The 27,088-nt window shown below is 39.1% G+C and overlaps 2 protein-coding genes across 2 annotated transcripts in view; both read right to left on the bottom strand.

Moving 5' to 3' along the window:
- Nucleotides 1-2,635: 2,635 nt before the first annotated feature.
- Nucleotides 2,636-3,784, bottom strand: LOC108605357. The gene is made up of 3 exons (XM_017995025.1): nucleotides 3,625-3,784; nucleotides 3,250-3,518; nucleotides 2,636-3,189 (listed from the first exon to the last, which is right to left on the bottom strand). The coding sequence occupies exons 1-3, from the start codon at nucleotides 3,782-3,784 to the stop codon at nucleotides 2,728-2,730; spliced, it is 891 nt and encodes a 296-aa protein (XP_017850514.1). The 3' UTR covers nucleotides 2,636-2,727.
- A 10,882-nt stretch (nucleotides 3,785-14,666) lies between these two features.
- LOC108606838 overlaps nucleotides 14,667-27,088 on the bottom strand; it is a 31,089-nt gene continuing 18,667 nt past the window's right edge. Inside the window, exons 2-5 of the mRNA XM_017997331.1 lie at nucleotides 17,970-18,028; nucleotides 17,347-17,866; nucleotides 15,352-16,713; nucleotides 14,667-15,089 (exon numbers count right to left, since the gene is read on the bottom strand). Of these exons, the coding sequence (XP_017852820.1) occupies nucleotides 15,408-16,713; nucleotides 17,347-17,866; nucleotides 17,970-17,973 (1,830 nt within the window). The 5' untranslated portion in view covers nucleotides 17,974-18,028 and the 3' untranslated portion in view covers nucleotides 14,667-15,089; nucleotides 15,352-15,407. The remainder of the gene's footprint in view (nucleotides 15,090-15,351; nucleotides 16,714-17,346; nucleotides 17,867-17,969; nucleotides 18,029-27,088) is intronic.

Below are 27,088 nucleotides of genomic sequence, written 5' to 3' on the forward strand. Positions count from 1 at the left end.
AACAAATTCAAAATATAAAGCCAGCACATTTATTTATTAAATTATTTATATATATACCATGATATATTTATATAAGTAAGTATTACTTATCAACAGAAATCTCTAATTTCAGTAATTTTAAATATCAAATAAAAATGTTCTCTTTAATTGTTTAATATTTAGCTATTGTTACTTGTTGCTATTAATTATAAACTTAAGTGTTGCTTATATTTTTATTTAATAAAAGACATGGAAAAAAGCAAACTTCGCAGCTTAATTTTTTCATTAATTTTTCTACTCTTTATAACAGCAAATCTTCGCATATACCCTACTAACTTATTCTATTGCAGGGTACAATCATTACACGCTGCTTAGCTCCTGTCCCACACAGAGAGAGAGTAACCGAAACCGAAACCGAAACCAAAACCAAACCCAACCCTCTGGACTCTAAAGGTATTTCAAGATCGCACACTCATGCTCTATGTGTCTGTCTGTGTCTCTCTCTCTCTCTCTCTATGTGTGCGTGTGTGTGTGTGTGTGTTTTTGTGGGTGTGCAACTGCAACAGCGTGAGCTGTGGAGAGGTGTGAGTTTTTAGAGGGTAGTGCTGTTTTGATTATGCGTAAAATCGTTTCGCTTTATCATGATTTTTATTGCAATTCTCACATTGAGTTGTTCAGGTGCTGCAGCCCATTAGTTTGTCTTGACCCATTGTTTGCTTGTTTGTTTTTCTTCGTTCGTTATTTGCTGCTGTTTTGATTTGGCCAAATTGCCGTTGCATTTGGCATTGGTTACAGTTAATTGTAGTCAAGCCATCAATGAAGTTGTTAGCCAAACAATATGCAAACACTTATTGATAGCTAAATTTTTAGTACTCAACTGTACACATTTGCATTTGACCTTGCAGCGCCTTGCTGCAAATAACTGCATGAAAATATCCCCAAAAAAGCTTTCGAGCTGCCTTGCAGGGGAAAAGATTTGATGACGTCTGTTGTCCGTGCACCGCATTCCCCGTGTGTGTGCCCCGCATTCGAAATTTCCCGCACAATGACGCAAATCAGAACTTTGAGCTCCCACGCAATAAAGCTTTGGCTGGAAGGCGGCGCGTCTGTCGTGCAACAAGGCCAACTAGTGCTGCTGGTCTCCACTTGCTTTCTCGCTTTGGCGTCGCGCTCATTGGCGCGACGTCAACGCTTGGAGCTCAGTTGATAAACGACGCGAGGCTGCGCACCAATCAGAGCAGAGGCACTCAAAAGTCGCGAGAGCCCGAGAGCGTAAGCGTTGAGTGCAAGCACCCGCTGCGCTCGTGTGTGTGTGTGTGTGTGTCTGACTAAGCTGCTCGCTCATGTGTGTGACTCGCTCTGTCCTTGTCTTGTGCTCGTTTGCTTGCTGCATTTGTCGACGTTGTTCATTTCATTCATAAAATCGATGCGACTGCGACTGCGATTGCTGCTGCGACGACTGCGACTGCGACTGCGACTGCTGCTGCTGCTGCTGCTGCTGCCGCTGCTGCTGACTCAATGGGCACGCGCTTGCGTTAGCAGTTAATGTTAACTCTAATTAAGCAACGTCAGTGTCAGCGACTGCGACTGCGACAGCCTCTGACTTTGGGTGGGTGGGGTTGCTGGCGCTCTCATGCGCAGCGGCCAACCGCAGAGCTTGCTCCAATTACCTTGCTGACGCCTGGAAGCCAACCAAGTGTGAGCCTGGCCCGTGGCCCTGGTCCATCGATTGCCTGTTGCTGGGCGCCAGCTAAATGCAGTACAGTGAGCACTCAGTAAGACGACTCAACTAAATAAATCATTGCAAAATGAATGAAATATGCAAATGTTAATTTGAGTAGCTTTTTTTTATTAAATATACATGTTGCAAATAGTAACAAAACATTTATTTATTGCTTTTAATACATACAAATTTTTTGGTTTCCCATTTTATTTTATCAATTTCGAACTTATTTTGCCCAACACATGTAAAATCTTAATAACGTCAGCAACAATTTTCAGAATATTCTTTTCTAACGTAAAAAATAATATTCTGCATAACATATATATATATATATATATATATTTTATTCGCAATGTGCCATAAAATTTTGTAATTCAGCCTGATTCTTTTTTTTTTGGTATATTTTCTTTTTGTTGTGCTTTTTCAAACTAAAATATTGTGTACAATTTTGTTGTTTAACTGCGCTGAACAAAATATATTTATAGCCCACTGACTAAGCGGAATTTTTATTTCACACTTACAGTTATTTGTAAAAAAGTTCGCTTAAGTATTTTGAGTTTCATTCATGAATGAAACGTGCCTGAGATTTGCTACACATTTGTAATGTTTTGTAATATTTTGAGTAATTTTCACGTAAGCGTAGCGCCAGACCTAACCGGAAATAACGAGTCTAAGTCGCTGCCTGAGAGTAAAAATAAATAAAAAATTATAAAGCAAATGTAGGTTTTAAGTTTAATTTATTTCAAGTTAAATTACAAAAAAAAAAAAAAAATAATTGTTTCGTTCCATTTAAAACTATTGAAATAAAATTATTTTTTTGGTACAATGCTAAGCAAAAATAAATATAAAATAAATATAAAAATAAATATGCATAAATAAATAAATAAATAAATGAGCGTTAATTAATGAAAAAAAAATAAATTAATTGCTAGAGTTGAAATGTTGATTATTGTTTTTTGTTGGTTGTTGTTGTTGTTGTTGTTGTTGTTCTTTTGGTATAGCTCTCAACTCAACTGGCTGCTGGCTTAGCCCTGAGCGGGTTGCAGATATTGGAGCGCTAGCTGATATTTCTTGCTAATGAGATCAAGCAGCTTGATCACCTCCATACTGAGGCCATAGGCGGGAGAGCTGTACTTCGTGTTGAAGGTGGAGGGCACATCGATTGTGGTGTTATCGGGTATGCCGGACAGATTGGCTGCCATGGCCATATTGTGATCGACCTTCTCCACAATGTATTGGGTGTGTTTATTATAGTGATCCCTGTGGAGCAATTTATCTTGCACCAGTCTCTTCATAACTGCGCTCAGGATGTAGAGAGAGTCATAGATTTTGGGCGCCTCCGTCGCAACATACTCGGTGACATTGTGAACCTGATCCTCAAACTCGCTGGCATTGGCCTGCTCCATCAGAGGATAGCTCAGACTTATATCTTGAAAGCCATAGTGGCGCTTCGCCTCCGTGAGATTCATGTGATCAATTGCTTCCGTCTAAGCGAGATAATGAAGTTAAAGCGCTGTGAGCTAAACTAAGCAGCAAGTGCATCTTACCTGTTCAATGAACAGTTCCATGGCAGCCTTGCGCGTAGTCAGGCTGACATTCAAAGCGTCCTGCAGCAGCGTTACGTTCACCATTCTAACGACAATCGGTCGGCTGGACTCGGCTGAGCGCAAATGCACGTTATGATGATGATGATGATGATGGTGTCGATGATGTGGCAGCAGCAAATGGGCGCCCAACAAGTGTCGTGGACTGGGCAAGCCGTTGGCGCCGCTGAGTGTGGAGACGAGCAGCAGCAGCAGCCAGCAATGAACTGTAGCTGCAAAAATGAATGAAAGAAATTTAGTTTTATTAATGCTTAAGTTACAATTAAGGCTTAACGCTAAGCTAAACAAATAAATAATTGGCAGCTTGATGCGACTTACTTTGCAGCTTTTGCTTAATATTGCTGTAATTGCTGCAGCTTGAGTCCTGCGCCAAACGCTTGGCCCGCAGTCGATCAAAGCAACTGCCGCAAGTGCCCTGCGCTGTTGTTGTGGCTGCCACAACGTTGGCCAAACTCAACATAGCAACTGGCTTGTTCATTTTGGATTTTATGCACTTAATTAATTTGAAACTGTTTTGTTTTGAGAGTTCAATGCAAAGCTATGCTCGAGAGCAAGATCTGTCTAACTATATAAGTTGTTGAAAAACTGTAACAGAACTAAATTTATGGCAAACGCACCGTCGTTTAAATATGCAAACGCGGGTCACCAACAACGGAGCGACAACTGTGCGAGGCCGACGCCGACGACGCCGGCGACGACGTAAGCAACAAGTGCAGGCGTCAATTGGCATGCGGTGTGGGAGCAGCGGTAATTGCCAGCCAATCAAACGCACCAGCACGCACACAAACGCGCACACACAGAGAGAGAGAGAGTAGCACGCAAAGCTTACACGAACGAACAAGCCGAACGAACAAGTGCGCGAGAGTAACAGCGGCAGCGACAGCAGCAGCGACGCCAACAGCGACTGTAACGCAGACAGCGACTGAGCAACAAGTAAGCTTTGGCACGCGTTGCTTTGGTTAGAGCAGGGGGGGGCGAAATGAAATCTGCTGCTACTGCTGCTACTGCTGCTGCTGTTGTTGTTGTTGTTGCTGCTGCTGCTGCCACTTACAACGTTGGCGCAGACTTAGTGGCAGCATCAGTTCGACAGGCTTCGACACTAATGCAAACTGCTAATGACTCATTTGTTGTTGCATGCACTTTGCTACGTTTTCTTCCTGCCTCACTTGCTTGATTAATTCATGCCGCCTGCACAAGCAAACGGATGTGGCATGTTGTTGTTGTTGCCTTTACTTGTATTTTTATTGTCACTTCCGTTCAGTTGCAGCTTTCGACGCCCTTTTCAATATATTAACTTTAACTACTAAACTATTGATATGTTTATTTTGCCAGCACTTGGGATTTGCACTTGTTTTTACACGCTTTAAATTTTATTGCTCCCCAGCGGGAGTTGCTGCTGCCGCTTGTGGTTGCCGCTTGTGGTTGCCGCTTTGGCATTTCCGATGCGCGCTGCCTTGAGCTGGTGAAATGAAACGTGCGCGTAATGGCAACGGCCAACACCAAATGCGCAAAGTAAACAAAATAAATGCGCATAAAGACAATCGGACGCACAGACAAAGGCACAGACAGACGTTTGCAGTATAAGAGTTCTTCAGCCGGCAGTCAGTGTTGCCACAAAAAAGAAAAACAGCAAACTTATTGCTGTTTGCTAATTTTTTAGCGCGCCTAAAGGCTTTGATAAAAGGCTAAAACGACAGCGCTGTTGATCAATGCACTTAATTAATGTGAGCATTGTAGCTCAAATTTAATTGCAGCGCCGCATACTTGATATACATTACACATACGCACTGTTGGCACTGACTATATTGCAAAGCAGTTGTTTATTTAAATCATAAAACTTAATTTTAAGCAACAATTAAGTAGTTTGCATATTTATTTTTGACCTATAGCATCTAAGTCAGATGCTCTTTGCATTTACCGAATCTAATCTTGTTTGCTTATTTGCAAACAAATTGACCTGCCCTAATGCATTTAATTTAATTTAAACACTTGAAAAAGTAAAAGCTAATTATTTTACTGTTGAATCAGAGTTCAAATGTAGCTTTTCTAAACTTTGGCATTATAAAACTTACGCTATTACGCTATCATTAATGAAAGCTAAAACCAAAACGACTGCTAACTAAATAAAACTAAAATAACTAAAATATACAAATTAAATAGCATAAATTGTTAGCAGCGCATCCTTTTACTATTAAATAGCATAAATTGTTTGCAGCGCATCCTTTTACTATTTCAAATTGTTGCTTACATTTTGTGCTTTGCTTTTGCTAACTCACTGACCTACAGCGCTGGCAACATTCAGCCACCGCTCACCCCAGCCGGCGCACCTGTCTCTGTGCAATGACAACGCATAAATTGCTGTCTGCTAATTTTCGCACTTGAGGTGCGAACTGTGTTAGCAACAAGCATTTCATTATTTCTGTCTTAACGGTGACGACAAAACAGTTTCGATCTACTCGTAATTCTCTCTTATTGGGATTTAATGGCACGCATTGTGGAATTGACGTCAGAGACAGCGAACGTTAAGGGTGCCCCTATATATTTAGCTGCCGTTTTGTTTTTAGAAATGACCCACACCCACACCCACACCCACACACAAAGCCAAAACATAGGCTCACACACCGGCATGAGCCTGTGACGTTATAGGAAATAATCTTAACCGCATCCGCCAGCTTCTACTACTGTGCTCACTTATGAATGAAAGCCCATGTTTTTATTAGGAATTCATTCTACGCCGGCCGGCACAAGGGACTGCGCCTTATCAAGCCTACGCGCCCGCCTCACTAACATAAATATATAACTATACTATATAGTTTAGTTAATTTTATAATTAGCTATGCATTTGTCACAAAGTGCTGCTGCATTTAATCTTGCAACGACTCTACATGACTCCCGCCATTTAGGGACTTTGACTTCGGAGCATAAGCGTGCGCTACTTGCAACATGTGGCATGTGTCATCAGCGCAAAGAGCAATTGCTCTATTTCTAGAAAATCAAACACAAAACTTGACTCTTGACTTGTTGACATTTTTGATTTCAGTTAATAAATAACTTAATACTTTAAATATTGCTTAGCTTAGCTATAATGAGCTATAAATATATTTATTATATTGTTGCGCACATTAATAAATAAATACTTGTGGTAATTCGATAGGCAACAGTCCCATAGGTCTCAATAAAAAATATTACAATTGAAAATTCATTCATAGAATTTGCTCAAAGGCAACTTATTTTTAAAGCTTTTGTTTTATCTGTTTTACACAGAATTTTAAGCTGTGGTTAGCTGTACAGTTTTCTAGGTCAATATGTAAACTTGAACTTTGCCAAGTCTTTAGCTCTTACACAAATTCCTAGAAACAAACAAAACTATGCGATTTTAAATTCTTAGAAATTGATTGTTCACTTATATAGTTCTGCACTTGTTGCTTAGCATTTTTTTATGATGGTAAGCCAAATTTAAACATTTTATTTTCATTATGAAATGAAATAAATCAAGCAGTGTCTTTAATTTTATTTCAATTTCAATATATTTCCATATAGGATAATATGACTAGCATTTTATTAGCACATCCAATATAATCCTAGTCATAACTGTTATTGTATGCCTATATTTACTGTTACGGATATATTCTAACTGATGATCAATCATCGCCAATTATTATTAACTAATATGGGCAATTATATTGCGGTGTTCACTCAACGCTTCATAGGATTTTAGCACGTGGTTCAGCTCCAAGCCTCTCCCGGAGGCAGACCCCGGACATCGAGAGTGCGCATGTGAAAATCATGCTACGAAAATAAAAATCTAATCAATAGCGAAAACGCTTGGGAATACCCAAAAAAAAAAACATTCAAACAAGCAGTAGCAATAGCAATAGCGATTATTTCTCCATCGCCGCAGCTGCCATATAACTTGTCTAACTGACCACAGACAATGTTTAGTTTTTAAATTTGGCTTAAATACTCAGCAATAAAAAATGACAGCGAGCTTATCGGAGTTGGCTAGAGAAATTTCTAAATTCAATGTAAGGCGACGCCGCATTTTTATTATTATTTATAAATATAAATCTGTATTAGCTAAATCATGCAGTGGGGTCTGTGTTGTCTTGAGGTCACAGATTATTTTATTTGATAATTTAATAATATTTGTTTGTAACCCCAGATTTGCCTATGCAAACTTTTACATAAATTTATTAATATTTGTGCTGGGTATGCTAGCGTTGATCTGCCAACTGAAAGTCAACTTATAATTTGCCACTTCGTCATCAGTATCCTATTATCAACTGCTATTGACTGGGCGCACACTCAGTTTGTTTACTCAAGGCATTAGGCACGTGGCTCTGGGAAGTACTCGGCGTGTGACGTTGCCAAAGCAGAAAATATCTTCAAACAATTGGCGAATGTCTCTGTGTAGCCCACGAGTCGCCGTTGCCCGACCTAGATGAAGACAGCGTTTATTTTTAGCGCCTTGACTCGTTATGAATAAGTGAATGCTTGTTACAAATACATTAATAATACGCAATGCCCCGACAACATTAAATGTAATGGGCTAGCACAGCTGTGACGCATGCAAGTCCCAAGCCCCAACCATATGTAATATTATATGCTTATCGCTGTAATTTTTGTAAAACTCACCTTAAGCGTCAGATATTGTCTTTAAGCTGTAAGCTGTTGAAGAGAGGGAAGCACATGATTAGCTAATTAAATGAGTAAACAAGGATTTATTAATGAACGTGACTGTTTCATTCATAACAATACCTATCGCCCATTGTTGTTACTAAGTATCGCTAATAATAGACTTTAATAGCCAAGCCATTGACGTAGTTATCTCTATTTGAATGACAACAACACAAGCTGGGAAACCCTCTTAGAGAATTGAAGTGTTGGATGAAACTTAGTTTTCTCAAGAAATACTTTAATGAGCTTATGTATTTGTTGGATTGATTAGCACGCACTTAGGATTCTTCACTGGTTCGAATATTTGCTAATATACCATACAAAATGCTGTTGCCTACGATTTAGGCACTGCCCGGAATTCGAGAGCAGAAAGTTATTTTTTTGTTGGGTGTGCAACTTAACTAAATTGAAAAAACAAAAACAAAACAAAAAGCTTTGATCACATACATAGTATTGAACATTGTTAATTGTATTTATTTAAAAAATTAGCATGCAAGCGTAACATTAAAACTCGTTAAGCAAATGAAAATGAACAAACAGCATTTACTGTACTTGAATTAATTGCTTAACACATTGCAGCAGTGCATGAGATTTTTCCAATATGAAAAATCGACATTAATGTGCTTTATGGGCTTTCGTCACGCAGCTCAGCGACTCAATTAGTGTAAATTGAAAGAATGTGAGAAAAAGCTTTGCCAGCAGTGTCAAAAAGCTAATACTAGTATGACTAATAGCTAGTGAGATGTATGCGACTTTTAAATACGCTGCAGCAAATATTCAAAATTACGTATACGTATTGATTTGTTTTGTACAATTTTTAATATAAAAAAATCACGCGAATCACGCATCACTCTCGTGATTTTTATTGTTTTATTTACCAGTTAATAATTATAGCTATATATACAACTGATAATTGCATAGCTTGCTTTATTTGCCTAACATTATCTTTATGTTCATTATTTCTAGATAACTGCTTATTAGAGTATCATTGTAACGACCTTCGGCAGTGATAAAACAAATCAAATTACGATAACCGGTTGCAGCTTCTTGGAACGTCTTGCCCTAATACATTTTATTGGTCTCTTTGATTCTTTTGGCCAAAGGCAAAGCTTTCGCTGAGAGCGACGCTCGTTTTGGGCACTCACCTTATTTTTTTTTCTCTTGTCGACAGCTGTTTCAACACGCGATGAACAATCAATATGAGATCGCCTGCACGCTTTACTTCACAGCAAAATAAAATACGCGGCAATTAACCACAGTCAAATTCTTTACGTATAAAGTAAACACTTGTTGTAAGTCACAGCCACAGTCACAGTTCAGACGAGAAACACACAAAAAAAAAACAATAACAAATCGCTGGGGTTTCTTACAAAATATAAACGGGGAATGTAGCGCGTTGGCGACTAAGGTGTTTTTATAGAAGCAACCTACAGTGACGAGCGTTTGAGCACAACTAAAAACAATTTGCCGTTGCGTTGCCATAGGGAAGACTGTTGCCCCAAACAAGAGACAAGAGACAAGAATTTCCCTTGCTTTTTTGTTTACATATGCATTGCACTGAATACGTGCACTAAGCACGTATGGAATTTTCACTCGCAAATTCTTGGAAATGAAAAATTGTTTAAGAAATCTGCATATGTTTAGATTTAGTTTGTTTACATTTATAAAAACAACGGTGTATACAGGCCAAGGCATGTTGAGTGCGATTTGCTCATGTGGAGCTTTGCTTGGGTTTGCGTCGCAGCTAAGCAGCGCGAAGTGTGTCACGGCTAAGCGTAGTAGCTGCGCTTAGTATGCAAAACTCTTATACAAAAATATGTATACGCAGTGATAAGCAGTTATAGCTTAGTTAATTAAATGCAATGTTAAAACAAACAACAAAAAAACAACTATGCGCAATTTATAGTGGTAAAAAATTAATGGCAGCATTAACATTTTACAGCATAGCCAGCAAATGCTGCAGCTTTAATCGTAACTCTATATGCAAGTCGAAATGCCAAATGGTAAAGCCAGCAGCCAACGCACACTGCAAGGCTAAGTTACAATTTCTGTATTAATTAACTGCGAAACCAAATGGTTGCATTCACGCGCCCACTCTCTAACTGTAGCTCTATGCTCGGCCATGTGCGCGGGAGTCATCATATCACAAACATTGTGAATGCACAACTTGCAAACTGATAACTGATTGGTAAACAACAGTTTGCCAGAATATGAAATTTCGCTTTGGGGCTTATGGTTTTCAATACGCATACGCTTTCTATATCATTGCGAGCCAACCAACCAACCAAACAGCCACCCACTGTAGCTGCTGCTGCCTTTTTACCTTTTTACCTGTGCCAGCGAATCGATAGATACCAAACAGCCAGCAGCATAGTTCAGTTCAGCTCAGCTCTGTTCTGGCTGCCTCATGCCTAAACTTGGCCGCTGTGGCGGCAATCGAAGCGTTAGCATTTTATGCATGACATGCTATGGCATAGCATTTTATGCATGACATGCTATGGCAAGTTGCAACTTTGACTACTCGTTGGCGGGTTTTAGTGCTCTAGTCTTGGTCGTTGCGAAATGCAGTCAAGCGTTGCATATTAACATTTGATGCCGAATTTGCGCTGCATACTTTGTAGCGTATTTGATTTATGACCGCCATAGATATTGAAGTTGTGGCGCCGCCACTTGCATATCATTAATCATGTGCCGAAAATAAACTAATGCCAAATTGCAAGCGCCCATGCCCGTGCCCCATGCCCCACGAAATAAAGTGACAAATTTGTTTACATATAACATGTAACTATTTATTTTGGTTAAATAAGTATTTAATATATGTTTGCATATTTGTATGTGTGTGTGTGTGTGCACTACTCAATAAATGCCAACACATATACACACACATTGCCGTTTATACATTTTTAAAACTGTAGAGGCCCCAAGACTGCTACTAGAAATATCTGCTGCTATATATGTATATATATGTATGTACAGCACATAAGCCTGCGCACACACATGGCACACACACACACACACGAACTTTGACTTTGAGTATGTATATAAGTTGTATATATTTCATTTTCAAACTTTGAGTATAATATATTGTAATATATTGTTAAATATTTTTGGTTATTTTTTTTTCTTCTTTTTTTTTTGAATTTTTCTTTTGCATATTGTTTGCTGGCTTAGTACATTATGTGTCATCATATGATTGTTTTACATTCAGTTTCATTTGGAATTGTATCTCAATTGTTTTTTTAATATATATTCATATATATTTCTCTTTCTTATGCCTTACATGCGAACTACATAAACATTCGTTTTGCCTACTGTACTTTTTATAGATTTATTCACTCTAGGAGCGCACATATTTACATAGGTACAACTAACATTACCCTATGTGCCAGCATATGCAATTCATATATACATAGTTGTATATGCCATGGCAGCATCTCTCTCTCTCTTCTCTCTTTCATTTCCTATCATTATATTTAATACTCACTAATTTATTTTGCGTAGTTGTCTCGACTTTTCCCCCGGGTGCCAACACCGTTCAAAACAAAAACAAAAAAAAAAACTATCAATTATAGTATATCAATATATATATAGTGTAGTAGCGCTATATATGCATTTTCTACTACGCTTGAGTAATTTAGTTTAGCTTTTGCTCTTACCACCACACACATAGCTAACTTGGCTTTAATAGCAAACAATTTACACATTTCATTTTGCTTGCTTACATTTCTATAAACTGTTTGAATATGTTTGTATAATAATATTTCATGCTTACATTGCTATAAACTGCTTGAATATTTGTATAACAATATTTAGTGGTTTCTTTTCTCTTCTTTTTCTTTTGTTGATTTGCCGAACTGTTCGCGTTTTGCCCACAACTGACGCCAAATCCATTTTATAAGCCTTTTAACTAATATTTATTGCTTTCCACTGCGAACAGCTGCAGTTGCTTAACTTGCTGCGCTTGTCGTTGTTTCTTTGCTAGTAGCTTAGTGACTTGTTTACTTAAATATATATTGCAATTCTGTATGCTTTAATATTGTAAAGTAATTGTCACTGCTCAACTCGATTTCACATTCCTCAAATTCCCTTTTGCTACTGCAACAACTTGAATCGTCTTCAGTTAATTCTTCAAAAAAAAAAAAAAAAAAAAAAAAAAAAAAAAGAATATGCCCTAACGGGTATGGTGTACAGTTGTATATATATTGTTTATATTTGTGTATATCATCGGTGGCTAGTTAGTCTTAAAGTTAACATTTAATCAACGACAACAATGAAACAGAAACATCTCAAGAAGCACATTGAAATTAGTAATAATAGTAAATAGTAGTTTATTATTTGCATTCCCTTATGCTTATGCATTATGCTTATTATTAATTGCTTGACGCTCTCTTTGTTCTGAATGTTTTGAAAAGCAATCAAGTTGGCTGCCTTTTGTTGTTGGATTAACTTGCGCTTAATCTTTAGTGCAAAAGCGCAAAATTCTGACAATAGGAAAGTTTTAAGCTGTAAGTTGATGAAATTGCTTTGCCGCCTTTGTTAAATTGATTGCAATTAATTGCATCCATTATAATGCACACAATAATTGTGTGTGTGTGTGTGTGTGTGTATGGTTGTGTGTATTTATATTCAAATCCATGCAAGAGAAAGCTCAGGCAATAATATTAGATTACGGAACAAAGCACATGGCTAACAATACTGTTTGGTTTTAACAACAAACTGCAGGCTAAGCTAATTATTAAATGCCAATGCCATTCGTGCGAATTAGCAATAGACTGGATAATACCCTGTTAATGTTAAATCAAAGCATACAGCCTCTGTTGAGCAAACTGTCTGTTAAGCAAACTTTACACAGACGGAGCTGTTAAGCAGCCGAAGCTGTTAGCAGACAGTGTCTTAGTATGGCATGTTAATAACAGAGCAGCCATGAATGTTAGATAACATCAACACATAATCTGCATTTGAATTACCTGTCAATGGAAAACTATTTTGTGGAAATATTTAATCTTTGGCATGCGCCAGGTATTAGTTTCATAAGCCTTTGTGCTTTTACATCTGATAGGACACCGCTTTATAGTCATTATTTACTAACAGGTATATATATATTTATATTGTATAATAATAATAACACTACGTGTAGTTAATTGTATTGCATTATTTAGAGTTATTTAGTAACTATAGGTAGGTCAGTTAAAAGCATATGGTACGTGTTTGACATATAAATATTAATATGTTGCTCAAAGAATGAAACACGAAGAGTAAAATGCAATTATCAAAAATATAACAAACTTAGAGTTTTTGTTGCACACAAAAATGCCAAAAAGTTATAGAATACGGCAAGATAAAGCGCAACGACAGCAAGAAGTGTAAAACGTAATAGAATATTGTGTTTAAACATTTATATATGTAATGCATATTTGTATGTTTGTAAGTATATTTTGAATATTCTTGTATAATTATTTGTATATTTATTTAAGGACCAATAGCGATCGCATTGACGTGTAAATAGTTGAAGTTACTTTTAGACATGTATATTGGTTATTTGAATTTAAATGTGTAATATATTTTAAAAGTTAACTTTGGGTTACGTTTATCGGTTTGAAACACGATAGTTAATCTCTATAGCTACACATATAATAAATTGTGTACATTTGTATGCTTATTTGTAAGCATTTAAAAACAACAAGATTCAAAATTTACTAAGTATATCCATACACAAATCAATAAATTTAATACTTAACTTCTAATTGAATATTAATATAGTTCAATATTTTTATTGTTTATATTTGTTTGCTTTACGAATTGACAAATCTTAAACGCGTATAACCAACACACACACACACACACACACACACACACACACACACACACACACAACTGTTAATATACCAATTGCTTTAACCAACCTGTTGCTTTCCAAATTTGCTAAAACTCATTGTTGCTCATTGCCAAACTGCATTAAAAATATATTTAATGTAGTTTTCCTTTGTTGCCATTGAATTTTTCTTGCGTAATTTGTGCGGGCCAGCAATTGTATATTAATGTTAAAAGACATTCATATTTGTTAATATATATGGGATGTAAGAGGGATGTAAATTTGGCTATTTATGGTTCATAAGTTGTTGTGGGATTAATATATTTTCATAAGGTTGCTCTTCGATTGTATTATGTTCAAAATTTGTATATTGTATTAGATTATTATTTGTCAGAGACTTGTGTATATATATTGTAAGCTCATTTCGTATTTTATAACTGCTCACACATATATAGACACTTAAAGTTTAAGAGCGTCAAGAGCGCTAAATAGACTGCGACTCTTGTATAAATTATTGACAAATTTTAGCTGCCAATTCAAAATGGTTTTACACTTGTGTATGTGTTATATATAATATATATATTTTATATATATGTACATATGCAATTGTTGCCGTTTAATATGTTTATTCTGATATTTGGTAACTGCTGCTTGCGCTTTCAATAAACATATATAAATGGTTATAAGTTTATGTATAATTTCCGTTGCTTCGGTTTATAAATCGTGTTTAAAATCGTTTTACATTTAGAAAAATACATGTGTCGTCAACTCCTTTCTTGGCATTTCGCCGCTGCTTTCCTAAGCTCTGCCTCCCTTCTTGTAAAAATGTAAATACGCATTGTATGTAAATATATATGTTATGATTTCTTTGGTTATCAATAAAATGGTATATAATATATATTTATATGTATGTGTATATTATGTCTGAGTATGGTTTTCTATGTAGGTCACTATGCTTGAAGGTAATATGTTTGTAGTAGTATGTCAATCGGTTTCCACATTTGCCAACCAATTATTATATCCCTGCCCTTTTGCATTAAAATCACAAATAAACTTACCTGGAATGTTGCCTTATAAAATTTGCTTATACTCTCTTATCATAGTCAATTATCTTTATCAAAATCGCTTAACCCTATCATTATCATTATCTCCTCATTCACCATCATCAATTGCCGTTATTGTATCAAATTTTTACTTGTACTACTGTACGTTACATTTCGCTGTGCAGCCTGTTGCATACCACTCAGCTTTTGTCCATCAATAAAAACGAATGAAAGTGTGAAGTGAGTCAGAGCTGCAAGCAAATTGAGCAAGAGAGAGAGAAATGTTATGTTAGAACTGCAGTAAATGTTAAGCGAACAGAAAATGTTAAGCTCAAGTTAGCAGCACAGCGCAATGAGAGAAAACAGTGTGCGCCTTATTAACAGCAGCATGGATCTGTTAGTGATCAAGGGACTGTTAACGAAAGCAGCTGTTTCTGTTTATTGTGTTGGGTCTATGCCAACTGCTAATTAGAGTTAGGGGCTTGGGCTTGCGACTTAGTTTGCTCTACTCACCTTTAATCTTTTACTCGCTTGGGGCCACATTAATTTTTGCGGCCCTTCCCCGTTCCCTATTTGACAAATAGGTCTTTCAGTGCTGAGCACAGGGATGCGTCACAAGTGTCCTTGGAATCATCCTCATCATCCGTGCGGCTAAACCAATTCAAGGTAGAGCGCATAGCGCGGCCAGCCTGCGATTGAGCCGTGCTGGCGGCCGAAGCGCGTGCGCTGCGACGTGATGATCCGGAGCTAGTGCTGGCGCCCCCCTCCTTGGGTACAGCGCCCTTGGAGGCGGCAGCTTGCCGTGCAGCGGCCGAGGTCGACGGACCAGAGCCGGTAGCAGCGGCTGCAGCGCTCATGCCAGCATTGGAGCTCTTGCGCAAGAAGCCCTCGATGGCGGTGCCCAGCATGGTGGCATCCACAATGTTGGCCTTGGTGGCATCGGCCCAGCTCTTCTTCTTGCTGCGTGGCTTTAGCTTGGGCTTGCCCGAATCGCCGCCAAGCGCATCCTTCTTCTGCAGGCGCTCCAGCACATCCTTGGACAAAGCGACGGCGGTGCTCTTGCTGCGAATGCTCTTCTTGCGCTGCGGCGTCGACGGCGTCGACTTCTTGCCAAACCAACCGGATATGGCGGCCGAGCTGTTGTCCCCGGCATCGCAGACGAGCTGCTTGGCGTTGTTCAAGATCGATACATCGAAACTGTTTGAGCGTGTGGAGCGGCCTGCATTCGGGTCGAGCAGCAAGTTGGCCGACTGTATGCCACTGGGAGTGGGCGTGGCACTGGTCGTGCGTCCACGCGCGGCCTGTTGAAAAGTATTACTTAGAAAAGGGCTGCTGGCAGAATTGCCAGTAGCAGCCGACGAGCTCGAGGACCCATCCGGATCTGGGCGTGACTCCATGGCACCATTAGCACCAACACTGCAGTTGCTTCCGCCAGTGATGGTGCCAAAGATGCAAGCAAGGTCACTGCGACTGCCCAATATGCCCAAACCGCCACCTGATTTCTTGCGACGGGTTGAGGTGCTTGCCTGCGTTGTTGGTTGGGGCGAAATAGTTGGTCCATGATGGACCGTGTGACCTTGTGGATGCTCGGAGCCACGCCTAAACGGCGTGGCACTCCCCATCCCCGGCGGGGGACACTCGGAGTAGCGTCGATTTGTGTAGCGTCTGCCTGGAGCGCCGATGCCGGCCTCCTCGACCGTCTGGACCTCACACACCTTCTCACTGCTGGAGTTCCACAATTTCAACCGCGCCTTACGTGACTGAAGGTGGATATCATCCATAATATCAAGCTGAAGATTGTGTATGCTACCGATCGGATCGGTAGACGGTGGACCGGCATTGCTCTCACGCCGGGAGCTCAGCACGCGGCTGGAGCTAAAATTGGCAAGGCAGAGACTAATTAAGTAACATAAATTATTCAAATAAAATAAAAGAAAATGCGCAAAGCAAGCTTAATATCGTAAAACAATATATCGAATATCGTATGCAATGTGTAATAGATTGAAAAGTGAAGATCGTAACACCAGTAAACATTTATCTTATATCTGATATATACAAATATAGATATAGACAAATCACATGCAGTAGCTGCTTAAACTAAACATTTAAAGCAAAAATAAGCAATGTACAATGGACTTGAAAAAAAGCGTGATAATATTATATATATCGTAATATATAAATGATAACAGAAGAAGTTCTACTAGTACTATAGTGAATATAATAATTCGCTATATCATGTATATTGTAAGTAATTCTGATCAACAAGAATCAATAAAATTGCCTCATGTCGATCGTATGAAATATCGTAATATAATAATTCAATAGATCGTAAATATTGCAAATAAAGCAATCTGCAATCTGCTAGAATATATAGTATATATATGTCGTAAATAAAGTGAATCTATGCTCTATAATCGCTGATAAAACTAGATCTGAATTAATTAAATGCAATTAAAATTGCCTATAGCAAAGCTCAATATCGTAAAGTTCAAGACCAGGCCAACTTACCCGCTTGACGAGGGATATGCAGCGACAGATTCGCGCCGCGAGCGTCCAAACAAAGTGGTGGGCACCTTCGATATGGTGACCACCGAATGACGCCGTCCAGATGGAGCCGGCGCCTGTGACAGTGTGGCCAAGAATGCAGCCTCCTTGGGCGAGGGACCGCTGCCCTCGCCGCCGCGCTCCGATAGACGACGCACCTGACTGGCGGTGATGCCATCGGTGACCTGCTGCGATGGCAACGAATGTTTGCGTGCCTCGCGTGGATCGCGCCAGGGCGACAGCAAATAGGGATTAACGGGTGAATCTATGTCCAAGCTGGCGCGATTTGAGGTTTCTGTGCTCTCCGGATCCAGCTCTTCCGGCAAGTTGGACTCCTCCACCACAATGAGCGGCTCTTGAGTCTGCGGCATGGCTGGATGATGGATCTGTGCGTGCACCTGCGCATGCTGCGGATGACGCGGATGCTGGGGATGATTTGGATTGTTGGGGCGTTTAAACGGCGGCCCCCGCAGCCGTAGCGTGTCTGTTAAGCAAGAAATGCGAATTTAGTAGCAAGTCCCAGAAGGAATTGCAATATTGTGCTGGCATTGTATTGTATGTGTGTGTGTGTGTGTACGCTCACTTACCCATTTTAACAGTTGCTCAATTGCAATCCAGTTGGGAATTGCCGCTGTGCGTGTCCTTACTGCAAAGCAAGACCAAACCACACATCAAATAAACATGTATAACAGTAAAACACAGCTGCATGTGTGCGTGTGTGTGTGTGTGCGTGTTTGTGTGTCAGGTTAAATAAAGCTGGCTCTGTGGCTTGCTGACTCTGTCTGCTCATTATAGCAGTTACAAATTGCAAATGGCAGGAAAATCATGCATCAAAGTAATTAAAGCTTTTGCGACGCCATCGACATTCACAAGCACAGCAACTACAACAACAGCGAGCAGGTCCAAGCTCAAGGGATTTGCTGCTTCGCTGGCTACAGCATTCAGTCATATTCCCTTGCATGTTTGCACAACAAAGTCATGAACATGTTGCTGTTGCTGTTGCTGTTGCTGCTGTGGCTTGCTGTAGTTAAGACTGGCCACAGACTGTGTGGCTGTCTGTGTGTCTGTGTGTGTGTGTGACCATAATGAGCATAAAATTATGCAAAAGTTGGCAAATAAATAAAATATATTCGCTCAACGGCTCAAATTTGCTGCCAAAGTTATTTATATGCTGCAAATAAGCCGCGCGCTTAATCTTGATTTATTTTTATTCGCACAGCAAGCCACTGAGCCAGTTAACAATGTACATAAATCAAATGCAAAGCGTTTAATTCAATCATTTTTCAATATATATCATTTATTGCTGCTGCGTTTATTTATAAAAAAAAAATATGAATAAATGAAAGCAACAAATTTATTAATAGCAGCAAAAAAATGTATGCAAGTGTTATTTGCAATTAAGTCTGCCAGTTGTAAATGCAAATAGCAAAGTTTTTAAAACAAAAAAAATAATATTTGCATTAATATGCTAGCAAATATTCAAAGGAATTGTTAATTAACTGTTAGGCAAAAGCAAAGGCGACGGCAAAGGCAAAGGCACAAGCTCATTAAGTTTGCTAATCAAACAAACGCACAGCGAGGAATCTTGGCGCATTTTGTGTTGAGGCTAATTAGTTTGTCTATGCCACTGACAGTTGCGGTTAGCAGTGACAAAGCGCCTTTTTAGCCACAGCAACAGCAACAACAGACAAGCAACAACAACAGCAATCAAATGTTAGACACACTGTGCTCGCTACGGTCAACTTGCCCTCTGTCTGTCTGTCTGTCTGTCTACTGAAGCTGCATTGAAAGCATATTTAACTTCATTGTTTTGTTGCCTTTCTTTTCTTTGCTGTTTGTTGTTAAATCCTTTTTGCCACGGCTAACAAACGCTGCTGCTGCTGCTGCTGCCGGCCTCAGTTTGTAACTGTTGAGGCGTTTGCTGCTGCTGCTGCTTTTGTGATTGATTGATTGACTCGCTGACCAAATGTCACACAAAAGCTCGCGCTGCATGCATTGACAGCTTGACAGACAGACGTGCGTCAGTTTGACAGGCCCCAGTCTACTGCGCTATGCACAATTGAGTTAAAACCAAAAGCTGCTAAATTTAAGTGCAAATTAACAAAGTTAAGCAACGTCAGAGCTCAACAATTTAACTTTGGCCCACAGCTAACACACAGCTAAAACCAAAAAGTTATTATTAATGCAAGTGCCAAGCGCTTTGGCAGTCTAAATTTGTTTTTAGCTGCTGCTGCAGCCAGAGATAGTGGGCGGTAGTAAATTATTTTAAGCGTTGATACTTTTGTATTAAAATAAATGCAAAGTGAAATGCAAATATGTAAATCAATTTGCAACTGTTTGCTATTTAAACAACAAAGTCATCACACACACACACACACGCATACACATGTGTTTAGGCAGCAGTAAATAAATTAAAATGTGGTATTGAACAATGTTTCTCATGTTGCTGTCATTTAATTCTGCTGCACTGGCCTAACCAACAGTCTGTGTGTGTGTGTGTGTGTGTGTGTAAAACAAAAGGCAAAAGCGACAACGAGTGAGAGCAAAAAATGCCCTTTGGCCACTCAGCTAGCCAATCAAAAATTTTGCAGTTGGTTTACGACGGTTTGATGAATTTTATTATGCTCGGTCATTTGCCTGTTGTTGACTGTGGTCTGGCAACCGCAATGCTTTTAAAATCCACCAGCACACCACACAGAGAGCACTTTGGTGAGGCTCTGGACTCTTCGAGCGAGTTGACGGTCACAGTAGTTGGCAGCAAAAGTGTTTTGCTTATTAAAGGCATAATGCATTTTTGTTTATTGAAACAAGCAAATGCAATTGCAGCAAATAAGACCGCAATAGGCAATCAGTATTGTATGTCAAGTTAAGCTAAAGTTATAAATGAATTAAGTGCAGCTAAATTTGTAACCAGCATTGAACTTTCGCTTTAACTCAGTTAAAAAACAAAACAGCGCAATTTATGAATACCCCAAGCATTGGCGCATATTTTGTTGTTTTCATTTTGTTGCCATCATCAGTTGAGCAACAATGTTATCGCACATACACAAACGCGCAGTCATGTGTGTGTGTGAGTTTTTATCATTTTGCACAGTTTTTTGTCAATTGCATTGTTGTTAGACAAAAGCAAAGCGAGCAGTTTGTATAACTAAGAAGTAGCTGCGCATAGTTGCGCATATTAATGTAACTATGCACACACACACACACACATACACTTTAACTGTTTGTGTGTTTGTGTCTGTGTGTGGCTTTCATAATGCATTAACGCAGCAAACGGAAACGGATATGTCAGACATTTGCTGCTGCTGCTGTTGGCAACACTTTGCTGTTGCTGCGGCCACAGCAACGACGATATGTTGATGAGAAGAAATGGCAACTGGCAAAAGGCCGCACAGCCAGCAGCAGCAGCAGTAGCAGCAGCAAAGATGTTGTTGTTGCAAGGCTGCATGTGCATGATGAGGTGATGCAAGTGGCAGGAACCGAAGCGAAAATAGCAATCAAAACTTAACTGAATTGCAAGCACATGGCAGCCAATACACACACACACACACACACCTACAAAGCTGTTGGTTTGCTGTTGAAGAAATTAAAACGTAAATGCATTTGCAACAGGAAGGCAGCAGCAACAGCAACAGCAACAGCAACAACTACAGAGCAAGCAAGCAAAACTGAACAGAAAAACAGACACTGAAAACTTGAAAACATGCAGTGCTTCATTTTTTTTTTAAAGCAAGTGCAAAATGTAATTAGTAAAGTGACAAGCATGACAACAATTTGATGAATTTATTAAACAATAAGTTGAGCGTGTGTCTGTCTTGCATTGCTCAAAGGGCTCATTGTATTTGGTCTAAAGCTAAATTGTATTTAAGCCATGGCATGTTTGGCTAGATTCTCTCATTCATTAAGCTGCAGCCCCCCAAACATTTCTGCCGTGTCATCAATCTCGAGTCACATCACTGGACAGGAATGTGCTCTGTGCCACGAATGCAAGCAATCTATCTATGTGTGTGTGTGTGTGTGCAACACTCCACTGTCAGCACTGCCACCACTCATGTGGCTGCTCTCGCTCTCTCTCTCTCTCTCTCTCTCTCTCTCTCTCTCTGCGGGACTCTTTAGGGCCATGCAGCACATATAAATTTTGTACGGCATTGAGCTGCTGCTGGCATTGGCTTTGGCTTTGGCATTGGCATTGGTAATGGCATTGCTGTCTCTGAATCGCATTGAATTCAATTGAATTCGCATGTTGCTCATTGAATTTTGCAGCTTATGGCTAAAATAAAATTTTAATTTCACAGTGTCGAGCACTGGCGGCGGCAGCATCATCAACAACAACAATAATTCTCTGTCTCATGCTAATTAAAAATTCAACGGCTGCTTGTCTGCCCAGCCAACGACTCGCCTGCCTCACTGCTAGTTATATTTATTTTATTATTTACGCGCTGCTTCAAGCGCTTTCTTTTGCTTTCGCTCTGTTTTAAGCTGCTTAAGCGTTAAACAATGCATCAGCAGCGGATAGTTGGCAGCGCACTCTTATTATTGTTTGCCAGCGTTGCGTATACGCAATGTAAATTGACTGCGCTTTAAAGAATTTTTACATTTATTTGCATCATTAGCGTTGTAACCGCGCTCTGCATTCCCCAACTCTCTCTCTCTCTCTCTCTCTCTCTCTCTCTCTCTCTCTCTCTCTCTCTCTCTCTCTCTCTATAGTATATAAATTTAATTAAATTCTATTTGAAAATAACACTGCACTTAATTTGCTTTTCCCCAGAGAACGCGAGCGCACTATCAATCAATTATCTGCGCTAACTTTTAACATGGAACGCTGTGTGTAAGCCTCAACCACATTATTATCGCTTGACACGTGTGTGGGGGTGAAAAAATAATGAGCTAAACCAGCAGCTCAAATAGCAAAGACTAACTACAGAGCGTGGTAACGTATACGCCATGATAAACAGCAACTCACTAACAGTATTATGATTACGATTTATATAAAAAAGGAAAATACGTCTGCAATGCAGGTAGTAGTAGTAGTAGTACTAGCAAAGCTGCTGTTATTTTGTTTGCACATTAATTAACAAAGTATCTCGTTGGCTCGCTGACTCTTCAACGCCCACAACAGTTGCAAGGCGTCAATTGCAAACTTTAGCAAAGTAGATTTGTTGCTATGGATTTTTCTGCCACAAACACAAACTCAACAACAACTGGCCTCGCCTCACTGCAATGTTGACTGGCAGCATTAAATTTTAATTGAGGCACTCTTTAACTGAGTGCACTTTGGATATAAACTCTCAGGTATTAAAAACTTTTGCTGCATAAATGCGAAACAGTTTTGTATAAATAACAAGTGTGGCTTATCGATTCGATTGCGAACATATAAATTCAATAGCACTAATTGACTTTTCCTGTTTATTTGCAGCAAAATCTTTTGCTCTGCAGCACTTAAATGCGCATTCGATTTTCAAAACACTGCGAAACGTAAACAACAAGTGTAAAAAAAAGACTCAAATAATTATTATCAAAACTGTTTTTCAAGCAAATTGTTGAATATTGTAAGCATTACTAATTAGTTACTTTATATTTAAAAAAAACTAAACTAATAACTTAAGTTTGATTTAGTTTGAACTAGTACAGCTTGAACTATTTAATTGGAATTTAACAGCAAAGGTGCCAAGCAAATTATTTCAACTGCATACCGCTTAGCTGAATTAACTGGCAAATTGTGCTGTCAACTGTTCAACTGTTTTGCCATTAACTTTGTTTGCTTTTCATATAAAGTGCAAGCAAAAAATGCAGTTGAAAATACGAGTTACATATTCTGCGAAAAATACAAGCGCGTATGTAAATTGAGCGCGCAACGAGCTCTGGAAAAAATATTAATTATTATTATTGTTTGTCAGCAATTTAGTAAATCGAAACTGAAGCGCAATGCAATTGATTTGCATTATAATTAAGAGCCACAAATATTTAAATAATTAAGCAGCGAATCAACAACTGGATTCATAATTTAACAGCTGCCTGCGCACACAACATTTTTTTGCATGCTTCACATTACACATACGCAGAGTGGTGCATTGTTTAAAGTAAAAGCAGCCTCGAGCATTGTCGAACATTCATAATTAATAAGCAGCCATAAGCGTTGAGGCAGTCGTCAGCGCTTCTACCTTGGCTAACAAGTAAGTGTGAACGATGGCGGGGGTTGGTATTTGGGGGTTGGGGCTGTGCCTGCAGCAAAAGCTGAGAAAATTGCCAAGACGAATCCTCAACTAACTTCCTTTGGTTTTGGCACGCAAGCCGCAACACTTCCGCCGGCAGCGGTTGCTGCGGATGTGGCTGCAGCACACCTTGCAACACGCCCCTAATCTGAACGCAACCCGCAACGCGCAACGCGCAACGTTTTGTGCCCTCAGGCCAAGAGCAATAGCCGTCTAGATTTCTGCATGCTTTCATTTAATTAAAAATTTATTACGCTACCCTAACCACCAAGTCCAAGAACTCCAGCTGCGCTTTGCTGCCCCCGCGCCTTACCACAAACTTAACTTGCTGCCTCACTGACTGACTGAGTGACTGACTGACTGACATTTCGAATGAAAGGCTGAAGAGAATTCAACATTTATTGCTCTAGTGCGCGCAGCCAGAAAAACAAATATATATAATAATAATAGAAATTTGCTCGAATCAATGCCAAGCCAAACGCAATGGGGAGCAAAAGTTTTCCCAAACAGCGCAAAAATCAATTGAATTTCATATGAATATCAATCGAATATCAGACGCAAAAAAGAAACGCACTTAGTAATGCCACACACACTCACACACACACACACACACACACACAGGCACACATGCGTATGTATGTAGCAATAAATAAATTGTTAAATATTGTAGCAGCAGCATTCGTGCTGTGCTCTTGTGTATTTGAAAATCCCTCGAGCTGAAGCAGGAGATGGGAGCTGAAGCTGCTCTGACCTCAACAACAGACCTTGGGCCAGGCCCCCCCACCCCCCGCCCACACTCCGCGCGCAAGTTTCTAGTGGCTGTACTTTTAAGGATTTATGTTTAAATGCAAACAAAACTGAAAATTGCGTTTAGTTGTTTTTGTTGCTCGCATTCCGTTGGCAAACGTTTATTTATTTCTTTTCTTTTTCTCTGGCTTTCAATATTTACTGGCGAGGCAATAATTTTTATGAATTTTTCTTTCGCTTTTGTTTTGCGCTTAACTTTGTTTAACGCTGCTGCTGCTGCTGCTGCTGCTGCTGCTGCTTCTGCTTCTTAGCACATTAATAAGAAATAGCCACAGTGCTTTAATTTCGTTTCAATCAAACAGCAACAGCAACAACAATAAATCTTTGGCTTGGCCTTAGCGTCAAGCAAATAAAAGTAACCACAATTAATTTAGATTTACTTGCAACATTATTTATATACAAAGCAAAAGTTGCTAAATTCCTAAAATTGCATAAATAGCTGCAGACATATAAATACTTAGACTACAACAGTCGCTTGCGCAAACTTTCAACAATTCTAAAATTAATATAAACAATTTGTATGGCATGTTCTAGAAATTTAATTAATATTAATATCAATTTCAAATAGTTTGAGTGGCATACAACACAAAACTTGAAATTTCTTTTTAAGCTACGCTTTAGCTTAAGCTAAATTAGTGCATGCAATTTATTAAATTTAAACTCAACAAACGCTTCAAAAGTATAAAAGTAATATCAATTAGCAATAGTTTAAATGAGCTAACTGTTTTTCTTGATAAACACAACATGCGTATGCGTAATTTTTTTCAATTTAAAGCCAATTGTAGCTTGTGAGCAATTTGGAATGAACATGCAATTTACGAGGAAATTTTCGGAACTACAAAAAAAATCAATATGCATTCAATTATTCTCTAAATTCGCGTGAATTTGTGAAACCGAATTTTTTCCAACTAGATTTTGTGCAGTTAACTGGAAAAACGCGCGCATGTTCACATTGCTTTCATTATGAAAACTGCACATAGAGCAAGCGACGCTGCTATCGAATTACAAAAAAAAAAAAAAATAAAGAAAAATCGTTGGTAGCTAGCAAAACCATGCGGCAATAGCAATATGAGAGGATTTTACACAGTTTTAGCTGCTGGAAATTATGCAGAATCCTGTGCTGCTGCTGCTGCTGCTGCTGCTGCTGCCTGTGAGCTGACCCTTCATCAAAATGTTGACATGGAGACAGTTGATTACAAATTTAGTAATTGCTGGCACTCAAACTGAAACTAGCGCACAATCTAAATTGTGTGTGTGTGTGTGTGTGTAATATTTAAAGTGAGCCAAATCCTTTCAACTTGCAAACAAAGCTTTAACTTGCTTGCGGCTTACATTAACGTTTCAAGTTCAGTTCGCTAGCAATTTCAATTTGAAATTTTGTGTTGACACTGTGCAGAGAGTTGCCTTTAAGCATTCGCCGCACAATCGGTTTCATTAGCTGGGTAAATCCAATACTCAATGCTCTCTCTCTCTCTCTCTCTCTCTCTCTCTCTCTCTCTCTCTCGTTGCGTTTCTTGCTGCTTCTTCGCACCCACTTGACTCTGAATGGGGCACTTGGCGTGGCGCAAGGCAAACACTTGAATGGCAAAATGAAACATTATGATGACAGTTTGCAAGGCAAAGAGCGTAGCAAGAATTGAAATTGAGTGCGCATATTGTGAATGGCAAAATAATGAATTGTAAATTGCTCAACTGGGCGAAGTAGCAAGCACACGCACACACACACACACACACACACACACACACACACACACACACACACGCACACATACATATCTGTTAATTTATTTATTATGCTGCGCAATAAAATCAAATAAAAATCATTCGTGTTACCACTTGCGTTGTCAGCCATGTACACAGTGCTGCACAGTGGGACCAAAGCAACAGTTTTTAAAGCAAAAAAACAAATTGCTACAAATTAGATTGAATTCGTTTAAAAAACTTTCTATCATATGCACAAATAATTCAAAAATATATTTTTAAGCTATAAAATGAAATTTTGAACTTAGAGAGTTGTACTCCAAGCTCTATTTATTTATAAATTTTCTGTAACTTTGCTGCTTAGTTAGCAACACTTTATTTAGTTTAGTTAATTCAAAATGCAATTTGCTTTCAATTGCGCTTTCAGTTTTCAGTTACGGGCGGGCACGTTAGCAAAGTTGTCTGTGCGATTTATGAAGTTTATCTGAGGCTAAAAATAAAGCGCATGTAAATTTATAGTATGCTCGGTAGTACTTAAGCACTTAGGCCAGGCCAGGCCAGCAGTCCCATCATGGCTGCTGCAAAAATAAAAAGCAAAGCCCGAAAGCAATGGCAAGAAATTGAAAACTAAAATCGATTTCCGCTTGACAAATAACTTAAGTGGCAGTTTGTATACGAGCTCACGAACTCATGCACGCACCACACCACGCATCATATGATGAGGATGGGGATGGGGATGGGGATGGGGAAGCGAATGCGGATGAGTATGAGAGGCAAGGATTGGCCAGAGGTTCGCACTGCTCTCATGGCAATGAGCAAATTGTGCTGCGCTGCTCAGCTTCGAGTTTTGCTTTTATGCTGGCTGAGTGAATTGCATAGGGTGCTGGGGGAGGGGGGCAAACTATGTGTGTGTGTGGGCTGCAAAATGCTTTCAAAAATATTCCACACGATTAATTTTTGCGATCCATTAAAGAGATTTACTCAAA

This window comes from Drosophila busckii, chromosome X (genome assembly GCF_011750605.1).
Source record: "Drosophila busckii strain San Diego stock center, stock number 13000-0081.31 chromosome X, ASM1175060v1, whole genome shotgun sequence".
Lineage (NCBI taxonomy): Eukaryota > Metazoa > Arthropoda > Insecta > Diptera > Drosophilidae > Drosophila > Drosophila busckii.